The sequence below is a fragment of the Phlebotomus papatasi genome, chromosome 2 (genome assembly GCF_024763615.1).
Source record: "Phlebotomus papatasi isolate M1 chromosome 2, Ppap_2.1, whole genome shotgun sequence".
Taxonomy (NCBI): domain Eukaryota; kingdom Metazoa; phylum Arthropoda; class Insecta; order Diptera; family Psychodidae; genus Phlebotomus; species Phlebotomus papatasi.
Window position 1 is genome coordinate 55,909,988 of NC_077223.1, and position 16,851 is coordinate 55,926,838.

At 32.5% G+C, this 16,851-nt stretch overlaps 1 protein-coding gene across 6 annotated transcripts in view; it reads right to left on the reverse strand.

Moving 5' to 3' along the window:
- The window catches only part of LOC129801790 (RNA-binding protein Musashi homolog Rbp6), a 179,569-nt gene that overhangs the window by 107,366 nt on the left and 55,352 nt on the right, over positions 1-16,851 (reverse strand). For 3 of the 6 annotated variants that reach the window (XM_055847116.1, XM_055847113.1, XM_055847114.1), the window contains 3 exons: positions 14,983-15,039; positions 13,125-13,209; positions 8,865-8,906 (listed from right to left, as the gene is read on the reverse strand). In XM_055847116.1, coding sequence (XP_055703091.1) covers positions 8,865-8,906; positions 13,125-13,209; positions 14,983-15,039 — 184 coding nt within the window. The remainder of the gene's footprint in view (positions 1-8,864; positions 8,907-13,124; positions 13,210-14,982; positions 15,040-16,851) is intronic. The other 3 variants (XM_055847117.1, XM_055847118.1, XM_055847115.1) reach the window with 1 other exon arrangement.

The following is a 16,851-nucleotide window of genomic DNA, read 5'->3' on the forward strand; positions in this document are numbered from 1 at the left end:
TTTTTATTTTTAAACTACTTGAACTATCTCGACCATTTCTTTAGTGGACAAGCATCCCCATAATGCCTATAAATTTCTGTAAGTCTTGTCTTCTGAAGTCGAATATCTGATTAAAAAATTGCAGTGTTTGGTGGCGTCCCAGCTTCCCCTATGTCAAGAACTTAAATAAGAGTTATGTTTAAATTGCGATGTTTATCGGAAAGCGCTGCCCCACCGCAGTCCGGAAGATTAAAAAAAAAACCAAAAACTTAATTATAAGTAAAATCTTAATTATAATATCTTCCCAAAAATGCATTTGTTATTTTTTATATATACTAATACCGTGGTGAATATTGAATTTATTTAAATTTAGAAAAACAAATGCTCAAGTTTATGTAAACTATGCTTTTCTTCATTAATTAGACCGCTAAAGAACTTTATTAAAGGGGAAGCCTGAATTAGAAGGCAAAAACTTAATCGTTTCCCACGATTTTCTTTAGAGGAGAAGGAAAAGTCCACACTTCATGAAATTTTCGGCAAGTACCTATTTATATACATATATATTCCAAGTACTCAAATTTTTTTTCTTCGAAAAAAAATTAGAAATTGGCGGATTAATGAGTAGTTCACTACAGAGCTTCGTTGCACGCTCCCTAATTGACGGGAAATCTACGGCTCGTAATTCTTGCATGAGAAAATGAAATCTAAAAAAGATTTTCAATTTTACAAGTGTGTTTCATAGTATAGTAAAACCAAAAAGATGGGACAAAATTGTGAAATGAAAACTTTGTTTAAGAACTTTTTGGTGGTGTTGTGAAGAAATAGGAATATGTATGTTAATGGTCCTAAAATCAACTTATTAGGGTCCCCCGAAGCTCCCAAGAGTCTATCTCCAACCGTTTGGACTCTATACATAGTAATAATGACCAGACTGCCGGACGGATGGACGCACAGACGGACGGACGGGCAAACGGACAACCAGCGCGACATCGATTCTCAAAAAATATCTGAAACACGAAGATATGTTGAGAAAAGTGGCCCCAGAAGGTGGAAATTTTAGGCAATGAAAAATCGAGGGAGTAGGGGAGACTGGGGCAAAAAGTCACAAATCGAAAATTTTAAAATTCAATATCTTCCAAGATAAATAAGATAGCGGCTTAAAATTTTTTCCATAGATAGCCTCCATAGGTCTTCTTCAATGTCGTAAGTTTGTTAGAATTTGAACAAGGAATTTAGAAAATAAAAAAATATCGAAATTCTTAGCCCTATTTTTTAAATATTTTCCGTGAGGAAGATATTTAAAATATTTCTTATTTTAAATTTGATGCACTGGCTAACATTTCCCAAATTATCTGGATATTCTTTGAATACGAATCCGCTATCTATTTTAAAATTTTACAGAGATTCTGTTCTCCAGAAATCATTTTATTAAAAACGACCACTTGGGGTAAAAAGTAACAAAAGCTATGGAGCAAAGAGTAACAAAAACTGAAACAATTTCTGATGTTTCACGGTGTAAAGAAACGTCAATGCTATGTGTCGCCGCTTGTTGTTTGCATTGGTCAAACGATTTGCAGTCTTTTGTGTGTTTTTTGTAAAATAGCTTAAAATGCGCTTTTCTCGCTCAGATGGAGAAAACGGTGTTTTACAAAGGTGTAGAAGAATAAATTTCCTATGAAAATATGTAATCTCGGTATTTTACTTAAATTTACGGAATCCCGTAATAAAGCGAATCAAAATGTGATAGTATCTTATGCCTGATACTATTTGCCCCTGCATTTTTGAGAATGATCACAAAATTACCTTTTAGAAAACAGCTCGATAAATATATTTTCTTACAAAATAGAAGAAAATTACTTTCACAGAGTTGTAGAGCGGTAAATTTCCTATAAAACTGTGCTAATTAGAAATTTTGCAGGTGTTCGGGTAGCTTGTAAAAAAATAAAATATCCGTTTTGTGACTTTTTGCCCCAGTCTCCCCTATATAATATACTGCTGTCCTGTCACTGTGGAGTTTGAGCAGTAAAATGTGAAGTGGAGAAAATGCGCTTCAAGGTTTTGAATGTTCGGCCGCACGCTTGTAAATCTGCTCGATGCCCATCAGTTTCGTCCCTGTATCTTCGGAAGTATTTTGAATTGACTATGGAAACTTTTATAGTATACTTTTAGATATTTTATCTATCGATTTCAACAATACAAAAATATCTATCTCTTCTGACCTTGTAATTCAGGCTTCCCCCTTAATACAAGTAAATGATACGGAAATGTTTTTGGGATAACCGAGAATTTAAGTCACGAGTTAGATCATTTAGAATTTTTTTTATGTTCAATAAAACTAAACGGAAATTTCGTTCATACATTATACCTAAGAAGTAGAAAGAAAACATGTTAGAAGATATACTAACTAAGATATACTACTACATTCCAAAGAGAAAAAAAAACAGTTTTATAGGGAGCATGTAAAATTATCATGCAGATCATTTTTGCAATTCGATCTTCTTTAAGTATTTTAATTGGGAAAACTTCTCTTTCAGATTCAGGTTCCCGAATCACATTAGTAAATTTATAACAAAGTAAAACTAAACACGGAAAATTGTTAAAATAAAAATAAAATTTTAGTATAGTATAATACAAGAGAGTAAAAAATACCACACAGGTTGGATGAACATAAAGAGTTGGAAAAGTGTGTGCTAAATTATGTCACGTGGTGCGCGTGCGAGGAAAATTCATTTCCAACTTTCAACTTTTCTTTTCAAACTAACGAATATTTCGTTCTTTTGGAATGGGCGAGAAGATCCCTTTTTTCCCATTGCCCAAACTCACCCTTACCTGGATATCTCACCCTCGAGAGTGACTCTCACGAAAATTGCACGATAATTCAACTTTTTTCATCCACCCTCCTACTCCATGAATTATTTCGAGCAATAAATTTGGAATTGAATTGGAGCGGTGGGTGTATGTGTGAGCCAGTGAAGAGAGGGGGAGGTACAAGGGGAGGCATGCCTTGAAACGGCAAAAGCCGTAAATTCTAATTAAAGATTAATTATAGAATTTTCCCAAGCAATTCATGTTAACTTAGATGCTGCAACTCGCAAAAATATCATCTAGATGAACAATTGTCAGGTTTGCGAAGGCACAAAAACCCTGAGGGAATTTTCTTATGAAAAATTGCCATGAAATATCTTTGGCAATAACATTAATTTCATGCTCATTCCAACGCCACCAACTCAAGTCACCTGCAATTTTCTTTTCTCTCTTACATACTTTTGGCAGTGGAAATTGCACACAAGATAAATTTCTTGATTGAGACTGTTATTGAGAAAAATATCCAAGCTTAAATGCACTAAAGGAAAAAAAACTAATTTACAGGATATTAATCAGTGACATCTTCCACTTAATCACGTATCTCGTTGACTTGTTTGTACTTGTGTGAAATGTTCTCAAGATTGGAAAAAGTGGAAAAAGTTGTTTTCTTGGTCAAATGGTGAGATATGTCCAATTAAATCTAAATTGTTTTCACAAGTATTTGGCTTTAATTTAAAAAATTATATTAATTAATTCCAGAATATTTTATGTTTAAGTACATGATGGAATAGCCAAATTAAAAACATTTCAACGAATACTTGAACTAATTAATTAATTTATACAAAATCGTTTTGCAAAATTTTTCCTAGACTTTCTATCATTATCGATTAATATTCAAGCTGATAAATATTACAAATGTAGTGTAGAAATTTTTGATAGATAGCCCATAGAAATCTCCAATCTTTACGAAAAGTAAATTTCGAAAATACCACAAAATTATTTATGACATGATAGGGGAGACTAGGGCAAAATTTGTCAAAACGAAAATTTCAATATTCACTATTTTTTAAAATAAAAGAGACTGAGGCTTGAAATTTTTATTATAAATAGCCTTCATGAACCTTCTTAAACTTACAAAGTTTCAAGGGATTCGAGGAAGGATTATGTAAAATAAAAAATAATGGTATTTTGAGCTCTATTTTTGGAATTTGGCTTGCAGAAAATATCAATACTGATTAGCTCAATTTAAGCACATTTCTCGTTAAGTTAGAGAAAAATTATCTGCGACAAAGTTGTAGAGGAATAAATTTCCTATAAAAATATGTCTATTTGATATTTTTAACGTTTGCGAGAGTAAAACGTCACAAATTATCCGAAGACTGACAAAATATGCCCCAGCAATTTTGAGAATCTCCACAAAATCGACTTTTAGAAAATGATTCGAAAATCAAATTTTTTCGAGATAGAGGAAAAGGGACAGATAATCCTAACCGGCTTATGTAGGTGAGATTCTTAACGTGAGCTAACTCGGAGTGCATGCAAATTCGATTTGATGCTGAAGTAGGGAGACGCCATTCGGTTATCTTGAATCAAATTCGTGAAATTATACAAGTTTTGTATTTGAACCAAAATGTCAAGGATTTGGATGAACTGACAGAAAAGTGTTATATGGGTGAAATGTAGACCAGAATGTTCTCTATAATTTTGCCGTAGAACTTGAACTCATCGATTACTCAGAAGCCAAGATAAGCGAGGTTTTTTGTTTCTTAACTCGTTTTTTCATCCAGAGTGCCCCAAGTGTTCATTTGTTGAACTTCAACTAAATCAAAGAATTATTGTATTTTGTGGGACTTTCCATTTAAAACCCTATTTTAAGTGTCTTGGTGGAGTAGAGGCAGTCAAATTGGCATCTGAGTGATTTCAAAGCGTTATTATTGGAAAAATCAATTTTTTCACACTTAAACGGCAAAATTGGAGTGATAGCGTAGTCTGAGCGGAAAATGATGTATGGACGAAATGTAGAGACAAATGTGCTCTACAATTATGTTGAAGTAATCATCAAAATCGGTTCAGCGACAGTCGAGATAATTGAGGTTATGTGATATTGAAATTGGTTTTTCGACTGTGGCGCCCCTGGTGTTGGTCCCACGAAGTTCAAATATTCTAGAAAGTTGTAGCATTTGGTGAGATCTTTCGTTTAAGCCCTCATTCATCAAAATCGGTCACATAGAACCGGAGATATGATTTTTTGAATTTCGTGAACTTTGACCCCTCATATCTCCGGTTCTATTGAAACCACAGCGCGCATACGCACCATTTTGGAAACGTCCTAGACTGGACTACAACATACTAAAATTTCATTAACTTGCACAATGCCGTTTTTGAGAAAAGTGACTTTGAATTTCGATGAATTTTGACGCTATCACAGCGCCACCTGTGGTGACTTTTTGAACTTCCATCTGAAAGTGCTCATTGAGACGAAACCAAAAAGGTAAAATTTAGGTCGCTATGTTAATAAGAACCGGAGATAGAGGCCGGTCAATGTTCGAACTTTGACCCCTTATAGCTCGGGTCAGGGGTTTTAGATCGACTTAAGGTTTTTTTTGTTTGATAGGTATAATCAACGGCTACAACATACTAAAATTTCAGCCCGATGCACAATGGAATTTTTGAGTTATTTAACTTATAAGATTTAAAAATTTTCTTTTTAATAATAGCGCCCCTAGCGGTGGTTTTATGAACTTGCGATGTTAGAAGGAGAAGTGGCATTTCACGAGAGCTTTCCAAAAAGCCCTCACTTTTTAAATTCTGACAATTAGAACCGGAGTTATGGCCATTTTAAGAATTTTTTTTTGGACCCTTATAGCTCGGGTCAGGGGGGTCGGGGGACCTTAAGTTTGGTATTGATGGAAAGCTCAAAGGCCCAGCTATAACATACTAAAATTTGAGTCCGCTGAATGCCATAGGGGAGGAGCTATTGAGAAAACAAAAAAAGGGGGGTCTTCAAAATGGCGGAAGGAGGGGTGGGGGGTGGGGGGTCTATGCACCAAGTTGCAATTTTCACCCGATATATAACCTTTGCCGAAAACCGCAAGTCGATATCTTTTTTAGTTTAGGAGCTATTAAGCTCCAAAGAGCGGCCGGCCGGCCGGCCGGCCGGCCGGGAACGTAAATTAGCCACATATATATTCGTGATCAGGAAGTGCTGAAACACATTTTGGCCAAATTTGAGGTCGATCGGACGACATGAAATTTTGTTAGGATTATAGTAGGTGAGATTGTTAAGAATCTCACCTAATAGTCTTCTGCAATGTTGTAGAGCAGTAAATTTCCTATAAGCATATGCTCATTATAAAACGTTTAAGTTTTCTCAGAGCTCGTGAAAGAATTAAATATGCGTTTTGACAAGTTTTGCCCCAGTCTCCCCTAGTACGTAAATTTTATGACTCCTCGAAATCTGTTTTAGGGAAATATTTAAATTTTCTACAAGTTGACCATATATCGTAAGGCTTCATCCTATACTAAAAAAGAAATATTATAATTAAAATACAATTATCAGTTCACAATGGATTAAATTAAATTAAAAATTTGCTCAGAAATTTAAAGTTTTTCAAATAAATCTAAATTTGTCCAAAACAGGTGAGAATTACGTTCTTCAGGTGTGCTTAAGCTTTTTTACTCAACGCAGAAATGACTAAATAGAAGCCTATTTTAGCTTAAAAATAGGCTAAAAAGCGGAGAAACATGAGATACTCAGACTTCCATGTACACATTTAAAGGTTTTCTCTTAGTTATTTTTTTTTTAAATTGTAAAAAAGAGAATTATCGAAATTTACTCAAATAATATCAACGAAATTTCCATTCATTAATAAAAAAGGAGTGGCAAAGCGTCTTCTAAATTTTTCTTTTCAAAAAATCTATTGAATCTAGAAAAGATGATAATTTTTATCCTTTGAAAAGAATACCTTCTTGTAAACCGTTCAAAGGTTAAATTTTATCACTATATAAAAGTATAAAGAGCAACTTCTGAAAATTAACACGATGAATGAGATTTAGTATAATTCTTTACTCATGATATCTGCTTTTCAGATAACGAAAGTTAGTTACAACATTTTTCTATGTTTTTTTCTTAATTTAGTTGGCAGAAAAAATGTCAAATTGAGTTTTCTTTTAATGGTGTCTACATACTAGAAGCAATTTTCGTCAAAAATTGCTTTTTTTAAAAAATCCTGACGTTTCTGCTTACAAGGATATGGAAAATTTTCTTTAAAAAAGCATTTTTTAAAGAAATTGCTCCTAGTGTGTAGAGGCCTTAATAGATCAAAATTGTATTTTAAACTGATGTAGTAAATTACAAGATGAACGCAAGACAACAATGTGATTTCCGGAAGCGTCAGTGAGAAGGTATCGCAATTAAGAAAGGAACTCCAGATTAAATTAGTGTATCTTTTCAATTTGACTATAATCAGATATAAAAATTATATTCAGTCACCACTGATGAAGGCGCGTAGTACGCCGAAAGCTTTGGAGAACTGAGGAGTTTCGCTATGAATTTATACATTCTCACTGACGCTTCCGGAAAGAACACATTGGTGTCCTGCGTTCATTTTTCAATAGATCATTGACATGTTCCATTTTAAAGATCAAAGATTTTATTTTTCAAAGAAACTTTTGAAAGGATCCTCCTAATGATCCGTTTATGTCTAATGGAGAGAATAATCAAACAAGAACAATTACATATAACTGACAATCTACATATTAAATCCATTATTAGTATATCTTTGCATTCGAATTATAATTTAAAAAAATACTTTTAAAAGAGTTAAATAATTAAGTTCAAGATATACTCAATAACTTCAGTTGCTGACGTAAATCAATGACATATGCTCATAGAAAAATAAGTCGTTCAAATTTGCACAATTAAGGACTCAAAGGGCTTTTAGCAAAGAGATTCTCAACTAAAGCTCTTTCGAATCCACATTTTGTTCAAGAAGTCACGTCAGACAATCACAAAACGAAGGGATTCGCTGACCCTGCGCCTACACAACCGGAGTGAGAAAACACAAAAAAAAAATAATAAGGACACCCCCTAAGTTTTCTGAGTGGTTTCAGGGGGGTTGAGTTTGGCATTTAAATTTGCGAAACATTTCGCTTCGTTTGCTCTAACAGCTCGGCATTTGAAATAATTCGCTCTGTGGGGTATTTTACGTTATATTTTTTTTGTTCCTCCTTTTTTTATCCAGGGAATGGGAAAAAAGTGAGAAAGTCCTCAAAAGTTTTCCCGTGAGAGAAAATTGCTCGAAAATATTGCCTAAAACTCTCGACTTTTCGCACCCTGCAATTTTTGCACGTGAGGCGACTAATGCGGAAAGAGGCACACGCGAGAAAATTCAAATCATTAATAAATTGTTGATAAACATACTTTCTCACTTGTGCTAAATTTAATAAAATGGAAAGAGAGAGGTAGGGTGTATTTTGATGGCGAGGACGGTAGGAATGGAAAATTGAGACATAAAATTCCATAATTTTCCATATTTTTCAACTTTTCCCACATCAATTCTTTCCCGCTATTATATATATATATACACACTACAAAATGCCTTTCTTTCGAGGAAGTGGGCACATCTCCTCACCTTCAACACAATACAATTATTTATGATGATAAGCGCACACAACTATGTAAAATATTCAAATTTAAACAATTTAAGTTTCTCGAAAGGCAGAACGGAGTGAACAAAAGAAGATCCTGGACTTATTGTTGTGGTGAAAGGGATATAAATTTGCATAGAGGCCTGACTTTTTGCCCAAACGTGAATCTCTTCTTCGCGGAGTTTGGCAAAAAAGCGCGTTTGTGAGGGTGACTCCTATACCCGCAAAAGAGTGAAAATTGCTAAGAAACGGAATAAGGAAAATGAAGCAAAGTGCAGACGATGGAGGGAAATTTTATGCAAAATGGTACAAATCCTCGCATTTTTGCGCATTCTCTGTAGATCTTTTCATATTTCACATAGCAAACAGTTTTCATTATAAAACCTACAAGAGATCTTTCATTCTTAACAACACAGAAACTTTATACTCACCTTTGGATGAGCTCGTCGTGGAAATGCAACTTTTGGATCAATCTGCAAAGCAAACAATAAGAAAACTTAGTTCTTATTTTGGAGATTTGAAGCTATAAGTTTGATACGGTAAATTAATTAAAATGTTCATTTTTACTACTCTAACTCCACGGAGTTAGCAATTTTTTCCCGTTTTTTTCACCCCCCCCCCCAAATTTCCACCTTCCATCCCCCGGAGACAACTTTTGTCAACAAATCTTCACGTTTCAGACGATTTCTGAGAAATGTCGTCACGCTATTTGTCCGTCTGTCCGTCTGTCTGTCTAAAAGTGGATAGTTAAAGTGAAGGGAGGGGGGTGAATGGGTAAAATTATTTGTATTCAGTTGTTAATGAATGGATTTTGTGCCACTAACATTAATTTTATAAAATTTTACTATGTTTAAAAAAATCAAGAAAAAAGGCTTGCACTTCGGATAAGGTGCGGGTGACTTTGCACTTTTTAATAAATACTAAAAAAACAACAATTTCTGATAATAAACGACAATGAAGATCTTCAGTTCTAAGGGTAAAATGCATGAGATCTACAAGATGACGTGGTCGCCATCTTGATTTAACATTTCTGTCCGCCATTTTGAATAACTGTCAGACCCTAAAACTAGTCCGATTGGGTTGAAATTTTAGTATGTTGTAGCTGATGTCAAGATCTTTTCAAAACGTATCTATGTTCCAGTCTACGTCAAGTATTTACCTAGATACAGAGGCTCAAAGTTTTAAATTTTGTAATACTCATATTTTGGCGGTCTTTATTTTTTAATATTCAATATTTGAAACCTAAACGAAATGCCTCAGTAACCATTAAAAATGGTTGAGACTTTTATTTTATATATTTATTTACTCTAACATAATTTAAAAAAAATAATATAAACGAAAAGTACATTTAATTAATTTTTTTATTTTTCATCTTTGCGAAAACAGTTTTTAAGATTCTCAAATAATGCGCTGTTATAAACAAAAACATTACTTTTCTTTTTGTTTGTTTGTTAGATCTCATCGTCTAACGATAGCGCTGTCTTTTTTGTGATGGTTTTGATAAAAGAAGCTCCCTGTAGTTCTGTATTCATGAAAATGTCAAAATTTTGAACTTGGAGCCCCTATATCCAGACAATCATTTGACCTAGGTCGGATTTTATACATGTTCTGAAAAGGCCTTAACATCAGCTAGAACATACTAAAATTTCAGCTCAATCGGATGAGATTTTTGTTTTGACAGTTATTCAAAATGGCGGACAGAAACGTCAAACAAGATGGCGACCATACCATCTTGTAGATATCGGTCATTTTATCTTAAGTTCCCATAAAATTGGATAATTTTTAGCCAAATATTTCTATAATAAAGCTTTAGAAAGACCATTATTTGCAATTAGGTGAGATTCTTAACAATCTCACCTACTATAATCCTAACAAAATTTCATGTCGTCCGATCGAGCTCAAACGTGGCCAAAATGTGTTTCTTCACTTCCTGATCACGAATATATGGGGGGCTAAGTTAAGTTCCCGGCCGGCCGTCCGGCCGCTCTTTGGAGCATAATAGCTCCTAAACTAAAAGAGATATCGACTTGCGGTTTTCGGCAAAGGTTATATATCGCATGAAAATTGCAACTTGGTGCATTGACCCCCCACCCTCCACCCCTCCTTCCGCCATTTTGAAGACCCCCCTTTTTTTGTTTTCTCAATAGCTCCGCCCCTGTGGCATCGAGCGGGCTCAAATTTTAGTATGTTATAGCTGGGCCTTAGAGCTTTCGATCAATACCAAACTTAAGGTCCCCCGACCCCCCTGACCCGAGCTATAAGGGTCCAAAAAAAAATTCTTAAAATGGCCATAACTCCTGTTCTAATTGTCAGAATTAACATTTTTTAATGTTAATTTTACACCTTTTTTAGGGTAAAATTAACATGAAAAAGGGTGATTTTAATCCCTAATACACCTAAAAAGCATAATATTTACACCGATTTCGGATCAATACTGCAGAGTAAAATTAACATTTCCGGAATGTTATTTTAACTTTTTCGGATTTCTCTCAGTGAAGGATCTGAAGGTGTTAAATAATGATTATTCTATAAACATTATACATCATACACCCCATACACCAATTACACGATTTTTGATCACTTAGCTCTGCGTAATTGCTATCCAATTTTCTGCTGGGAAGGCAATTGAGTTGTTGTAGGTTTTTCAATCACGTAAAAAAAGTAGATCAGCCAGAGACAAAAATACAATTTGTTGTCTATATTTCGCTTAGCGGAAAATTATGAAAGAGATTTTGGCATGAAGTCCCACACGAGAGGTTTGATATTGTGTCGATTTTGATAAAATTTTCTTTCATTTTCTTTCCTAATGTAAGTTCTGGGTGACAAATTCTTTTCTTAGATAGTTACAGTCTATAAATAAGTTGTATTTGCAATTAATTGATGTAAAAAGTTTACATTTAGTGCTCATTAAAATGCTTGAGACGCGTGTTTTATAGCGTCTTCCCGGGCCCCTTTAATAGATTATTTTCTTTTCACAGGGTAAGTAAATTGAAGTTGTACTATAAATTTTAGTACATAACTTTCACATACGGAATAGCATTCACACCTCTCGTTATAATATGCACATATTTTACATGATTATAGTTCATTTCTAGTTTTAACAACCAAAAGCAATTATGAAAATATTTTGGTTTTTTTTTGTTATCCGTACTGAAACTCAAACTTTATGGCGCGATTTCTCTAAATTTGACCGAAAAGGCTCAAATTTAAATTGATAGACATATAGAGTCATTATCCATTCAAAATACAGTATTATTAAAAATTTTATACACATTCTAAATTTTTATCTATTTTCTGACAACCTTACTCGTTCACGTCAATAGATTCTATTTTTAAATAAAAAAATATAGCACACTGAAGTGCTAAACTTCAATTGACTCATCCTGTACAATAATCATCTATTGACCTGTGAGGAATTAATTCTAAAATATAATATAAACATTCTATATCCAGAATTTTTATAATATAAAAATGCTATATCCAGAATTTTTAGTACATTATCATAATGGGTTTTGACAGGGGGTGACATTAGCTCTGAAAAATGCGACCGATTTTAGTGTAAATATTTCCCTGTTTTCGTACACATTTCACGAGATATCTCCAAAACTACATTAGGTTGCAAAATTTGGGGTTTTCGGTTGCCTATTCTATATTAAATTGGCTTTTATTTTATATTACTATTATTTGCTAATTCATTCTACACTGACAGAAAACAGCTAATAAACCCAAAAGTTTCTTCGGCGCGCTAGAAACATATGGGAAACATAGGAAATGTCAGGCCCCTGGGTTTTGAGCAGTGTAAATTCGCATTGTTACTTGGGTCTTATTCTATGCATTGAATTTAGTGAAATTTATTTTAAATTTTACTACAATCCGATCGAATCATGATGAAATTGAGAAGAAACACGTTTCAAAACATTATTGTTCCCATATTTTGTTGTCTGAACTTAAAGAAAGCTTTTATTTTTTTATTATCTATTAATTTAAAGTTCCTTATGGCCTCTACACATTGGGAGCAATTTTTGTCAAAAACTGCTTTTTTGAAGGAAATTCCCTGCAGCGTTGTAGGGGGAAACGTCAAATTTCTGTCAAAAACCCAATTTTTGACGAAAATTGCTCCCAATGTGTAGACATCTTTACTCGTGATAAATCTTATTTTGAAGGAAATTTGGAAATTAAAATTTCGAAATCGTTGAATCGACTTAGGGTAAACTGGGGCACCACCAAACACTAATTTTTATTACTAAACTACTTGGACTATCTCGACCATCAGTGGACAAGCATTCCTATAATGCCTATAAATTTCTTAAAGTCTTGTTCTCTGAATTCGAATATCTGATTAAAAAAACGCAGTGTTTGGTGGTACCCCGTGTTTGGTGGTGCCCCAGTTTCCCCTACAGGCCAATTGATAAGCAATATTAAGTCGTGGTCTAGTGACATCTTCCTTCCACTTCCAAGTGAGTATGTTCTTTCAATTTTTCATTCTTTCTATTACCATTTTTATTAAAGATCGAATAAATTTTATATTGCTCCTATAACTTTTCTTGTATAACTAGTAGCATGAAAAATACGATAAGGGGATCTTTATTAATGATTATTAGGGGAATTTTTACTTAAAATCTGAGTGTTCATTAAATTTTCTAATTGAATAGGAGAAAAACCAACAAAAATTTAAATTTGAACAAAATTACCTTCTTCCCATCTAACTCATGCGTTCCTTGTGCTAAAACTTTATCCACACTCGATGGGTCTCCAAATGTGATAAATCCAAACCCTCTAAAAAGGAAGAAAAAACGAAAAATCGACAAATTAGTGGGAATTGTTTCTGAAAACATTATATATATGAATATATAGAAAAGGGAATTTCACAAAATTCACCTCGTTGAGCAATTTTTTTCCTCTGTCTTTTTCTTTCTTTCAAGAGAAAAATCTTTTAGTGTCAATTGAAATTTTACTTTTATTTGAATAAAATATTTGCAGGAAAATTGTGCAATTTCAAATGTTTTGTGTGGAATTCTTAGTCTTTTACTGAAAAAGACTGTATTAAAAAAAATAGAAGAGAGACAATTATTCAACATTGACATAGTATTTTGACAAAGCTTTTTCTCTTTTAAGTATTTAAATGTACAAGAATTTCACATGATATGAACTGTGGATTTCATTGACTCTATAAATAATTATTTCATCACTAAACATGTCTATTTATAATATTTATATTGTTACATAAAATCAACAGAAAATTTTGAGCTATTTTGTGCTCTATTAAAGCCACTAATCTAAGTATTTACATTACAACTATAGAAGAGAAAGAGTATACTCTCTAAATTGATAGAATATCTATATAGAAGAGAAAACATGGACATATTGTGTGAGATATATAGAGGCAAGGAAAAAATATATATATAGATGAAAATAATATAAAGAAAATTAAAGAACTGGTGCACAGAGAGTGAATATAAACAGGGATAAACATATCAAGATAATCCATCTGCAATGACAAGTTCATTTTATAAATCATTCAGAAATTTCAATGAATTTTATTTTATTTGACACACTTGTCAAAATTACTGAAACTTTCTAGTGTTTTGACTAAATTAACAGTTATTATATTGTCCGGGGTCCTCGTGAAAAATTAATCATAAAAGATTTTATGCTGCAGTAAAGTTTTAGGTGAATTTATAGCACAAAGTGGGAAACTCAATGGGGTGTATAACTCTCACAATGGTTGCATCTGACATTTTAAATTCCCATATTTTTCGAATAAATTCGCACTTAATTTACCCCTTTTAGGAGTAATTTTTGAGCTAAATTATCTCTGTTGTAATAAAATAAATGAAATTTTAAAGGTATATTTTGAATAATTTAGAGACTATTGTATGTATAATAAAAAATTATAATAATGTGGGATACACATCCCGACCCTCTGGTGGACTAAATCACGTTAAAATCTAAAATAGGTACCTTCACAATACATAAATTAAGAATCTCACCTAAAATACCTGCCTTAAGATTTTCAATTAAAGTTAAGAAATGGAGATAGATTATATTTCAAATAGATCCGATAAACCAACAAAAAACGTATTAACTTGTAAATAAAATATTTTGCTTTTCATATTCTTACTTATCTGCCTCTTGAATTACAAAATATCCTAAAACCGCACGAATTTCTTGGACATTTAATGGGTATAATACTGAAGGTGTTTACTTTCCAACACAAACTTTTCACATTCTGGCCAAAATTCTAATTAATACCATTTCGATAGCTCTGCAGAAATTTACGTTGATGGAGTTTACCAATGTTTTCTCTCACTCTAGTGCTCACACACATGAGAAAAGTAATTTAAAATGTATAATGGAAAATATGAGTTAGGAAAATTAAGATTGTTAAGGATGAATTTAATTAATACAACACATAAACATATATATATCGGTTTGGGGGCCAAAAGAGGAAACTCAAATAAAGAGGCAAGAAAAAAAAAACATATATAGAGAACACGAGAAATTATTGTGCAAAAGGATGGTAATTCCCACGCAAGGAGGAGAACCTACCTTGAGACACACTGAAGAACAGAATCAGCGGAATATCCAGATATGGTGTCATATTGGCTGAAAGAGAATCAATTCTTCAAGCCTTTCACCCATGATATGTGAACACAGACGTGTAATCAATGAAAAAGAACAACCAATTATTTTACTTTCAAATTATCATCTTTATATCATTTATCTAATTTTTATAGAGATTTTGACGTAATTATTAATTCTTTCCGATAGAAAAAAAAGGAACACAAAATGGAACGCAAAAGAATTGGACATTAAAACATTATAATAAAATAGAATTCAGTAAAGAATACGTGACATGTGTATATATTTTTGATTTTCAAATAAAATAATAATAAAAAAATAATAAAAAAAATTTAGGAAAACAATGCAAATTAATAAAAATTCTAAAATGAATCATTAAAAAAAATTTAAAAGAAAATGAAAGAGAGATTTTGTTAGAGAAAATTTAAATGTGAAAGGCAAAAGAAAAGTGAAGAATATTCTCAGCAATTTACCACAAAAAAAAACACACTCTACCAGCATCAAAGGAACAATATCATTTTAATGAACATCTTGTAATTGCAATTCAAGCAGAAATATTCACATTCTCACCCTTTCAGAAAATCTATCATTAATGATACGAAAAACATAGACTTATTACTATATTGGTTTTGCTTTCTTTAAAATAATTACAATAATGATTAAAACCGCAGATTTAGACTTTGTCTTTTTTAGACTTTAGATACTTTTTTTGCTAATAAAATTATATTCCTCATTTGAGTTTAAATGCTCTTCAATGGACATTTCCTGGCCAATATAGAATGAATATCTTAGAACATTATGCTATCTCAAACGACATGTTCTACTATATATTATTCACACTGAATCACACAAGTTCTCATCCTCTTCTTTACAGATCTTGAAATGGTTTGGGTTTAGAATTGAGTGAAAATTTCCAAGAAGGAGATTGATAAGCAGTAAGATAGAATCTATTGAAATTTACGAGCTCACGAAGGAGGACAATATCTCAGGGATTTCGAGAATGGATTGAGAAATGATACTCCTTCATTTAGTCACTCGAGGAATTTCTATGAAGACAGTCTGCTGATAGGTGAAGACTGTGAAAATGATATAGGAAACTTAAACTTGTCGTAAAGAATAACTACACTCAGAGAAAATAAATTTAACATTTAATACTTTAAATTAAAAAATCGTAAAATTTATTTAAAAAAAAAGTGATTTGTAAAATTACGACTTATTATGCTAGTAATGACAGTAAATAAGATTTTTAGAATCTCCCTTTATACTCTTTATACTATTTTTTTTACTTTTCAAACACATTAATAAAAGATTAAGTGAAGCGTCAACAATGAAGGTATGATCGTCACCCAAAACAAAGAGGTTATTTGAAACTTATTTACAGCTTTTTACAAATTATCTTCTGCAACATGTGTTCTGTAGTCTAATTTGTGATGAAGATCCGACTTTCAATAGGGGAGACTGGGGCAAAAAATCACAAAACCGATATGTTATTTTTTTACAAGCTACCCGAACACCTGCAAAATTTCTAATTAGCACAGTTTTATAGGAAATTTACTGCTCTACAATTCTGTGAAAGTAATTTTCTTCTATTTTGTAAGGAAATATATGTATCGAGCTGTTTTCTAAAAGGTAATTTTGTGATCATTCTCAAAAATGCTTAGGCAAGTAGTATCAGGCATAAGATACTATCACATTTTGATTCGCTTTATTACGGGATTCCGTAAATTTAAGTAAAATACCTAGATTACATATTTTCATAAGAAATTTATTCATCTACACCTCTGTAAAACACCGTTTTCTCCATCTGAGCGAGAAAAGCGCATTTTAAGCTATTTT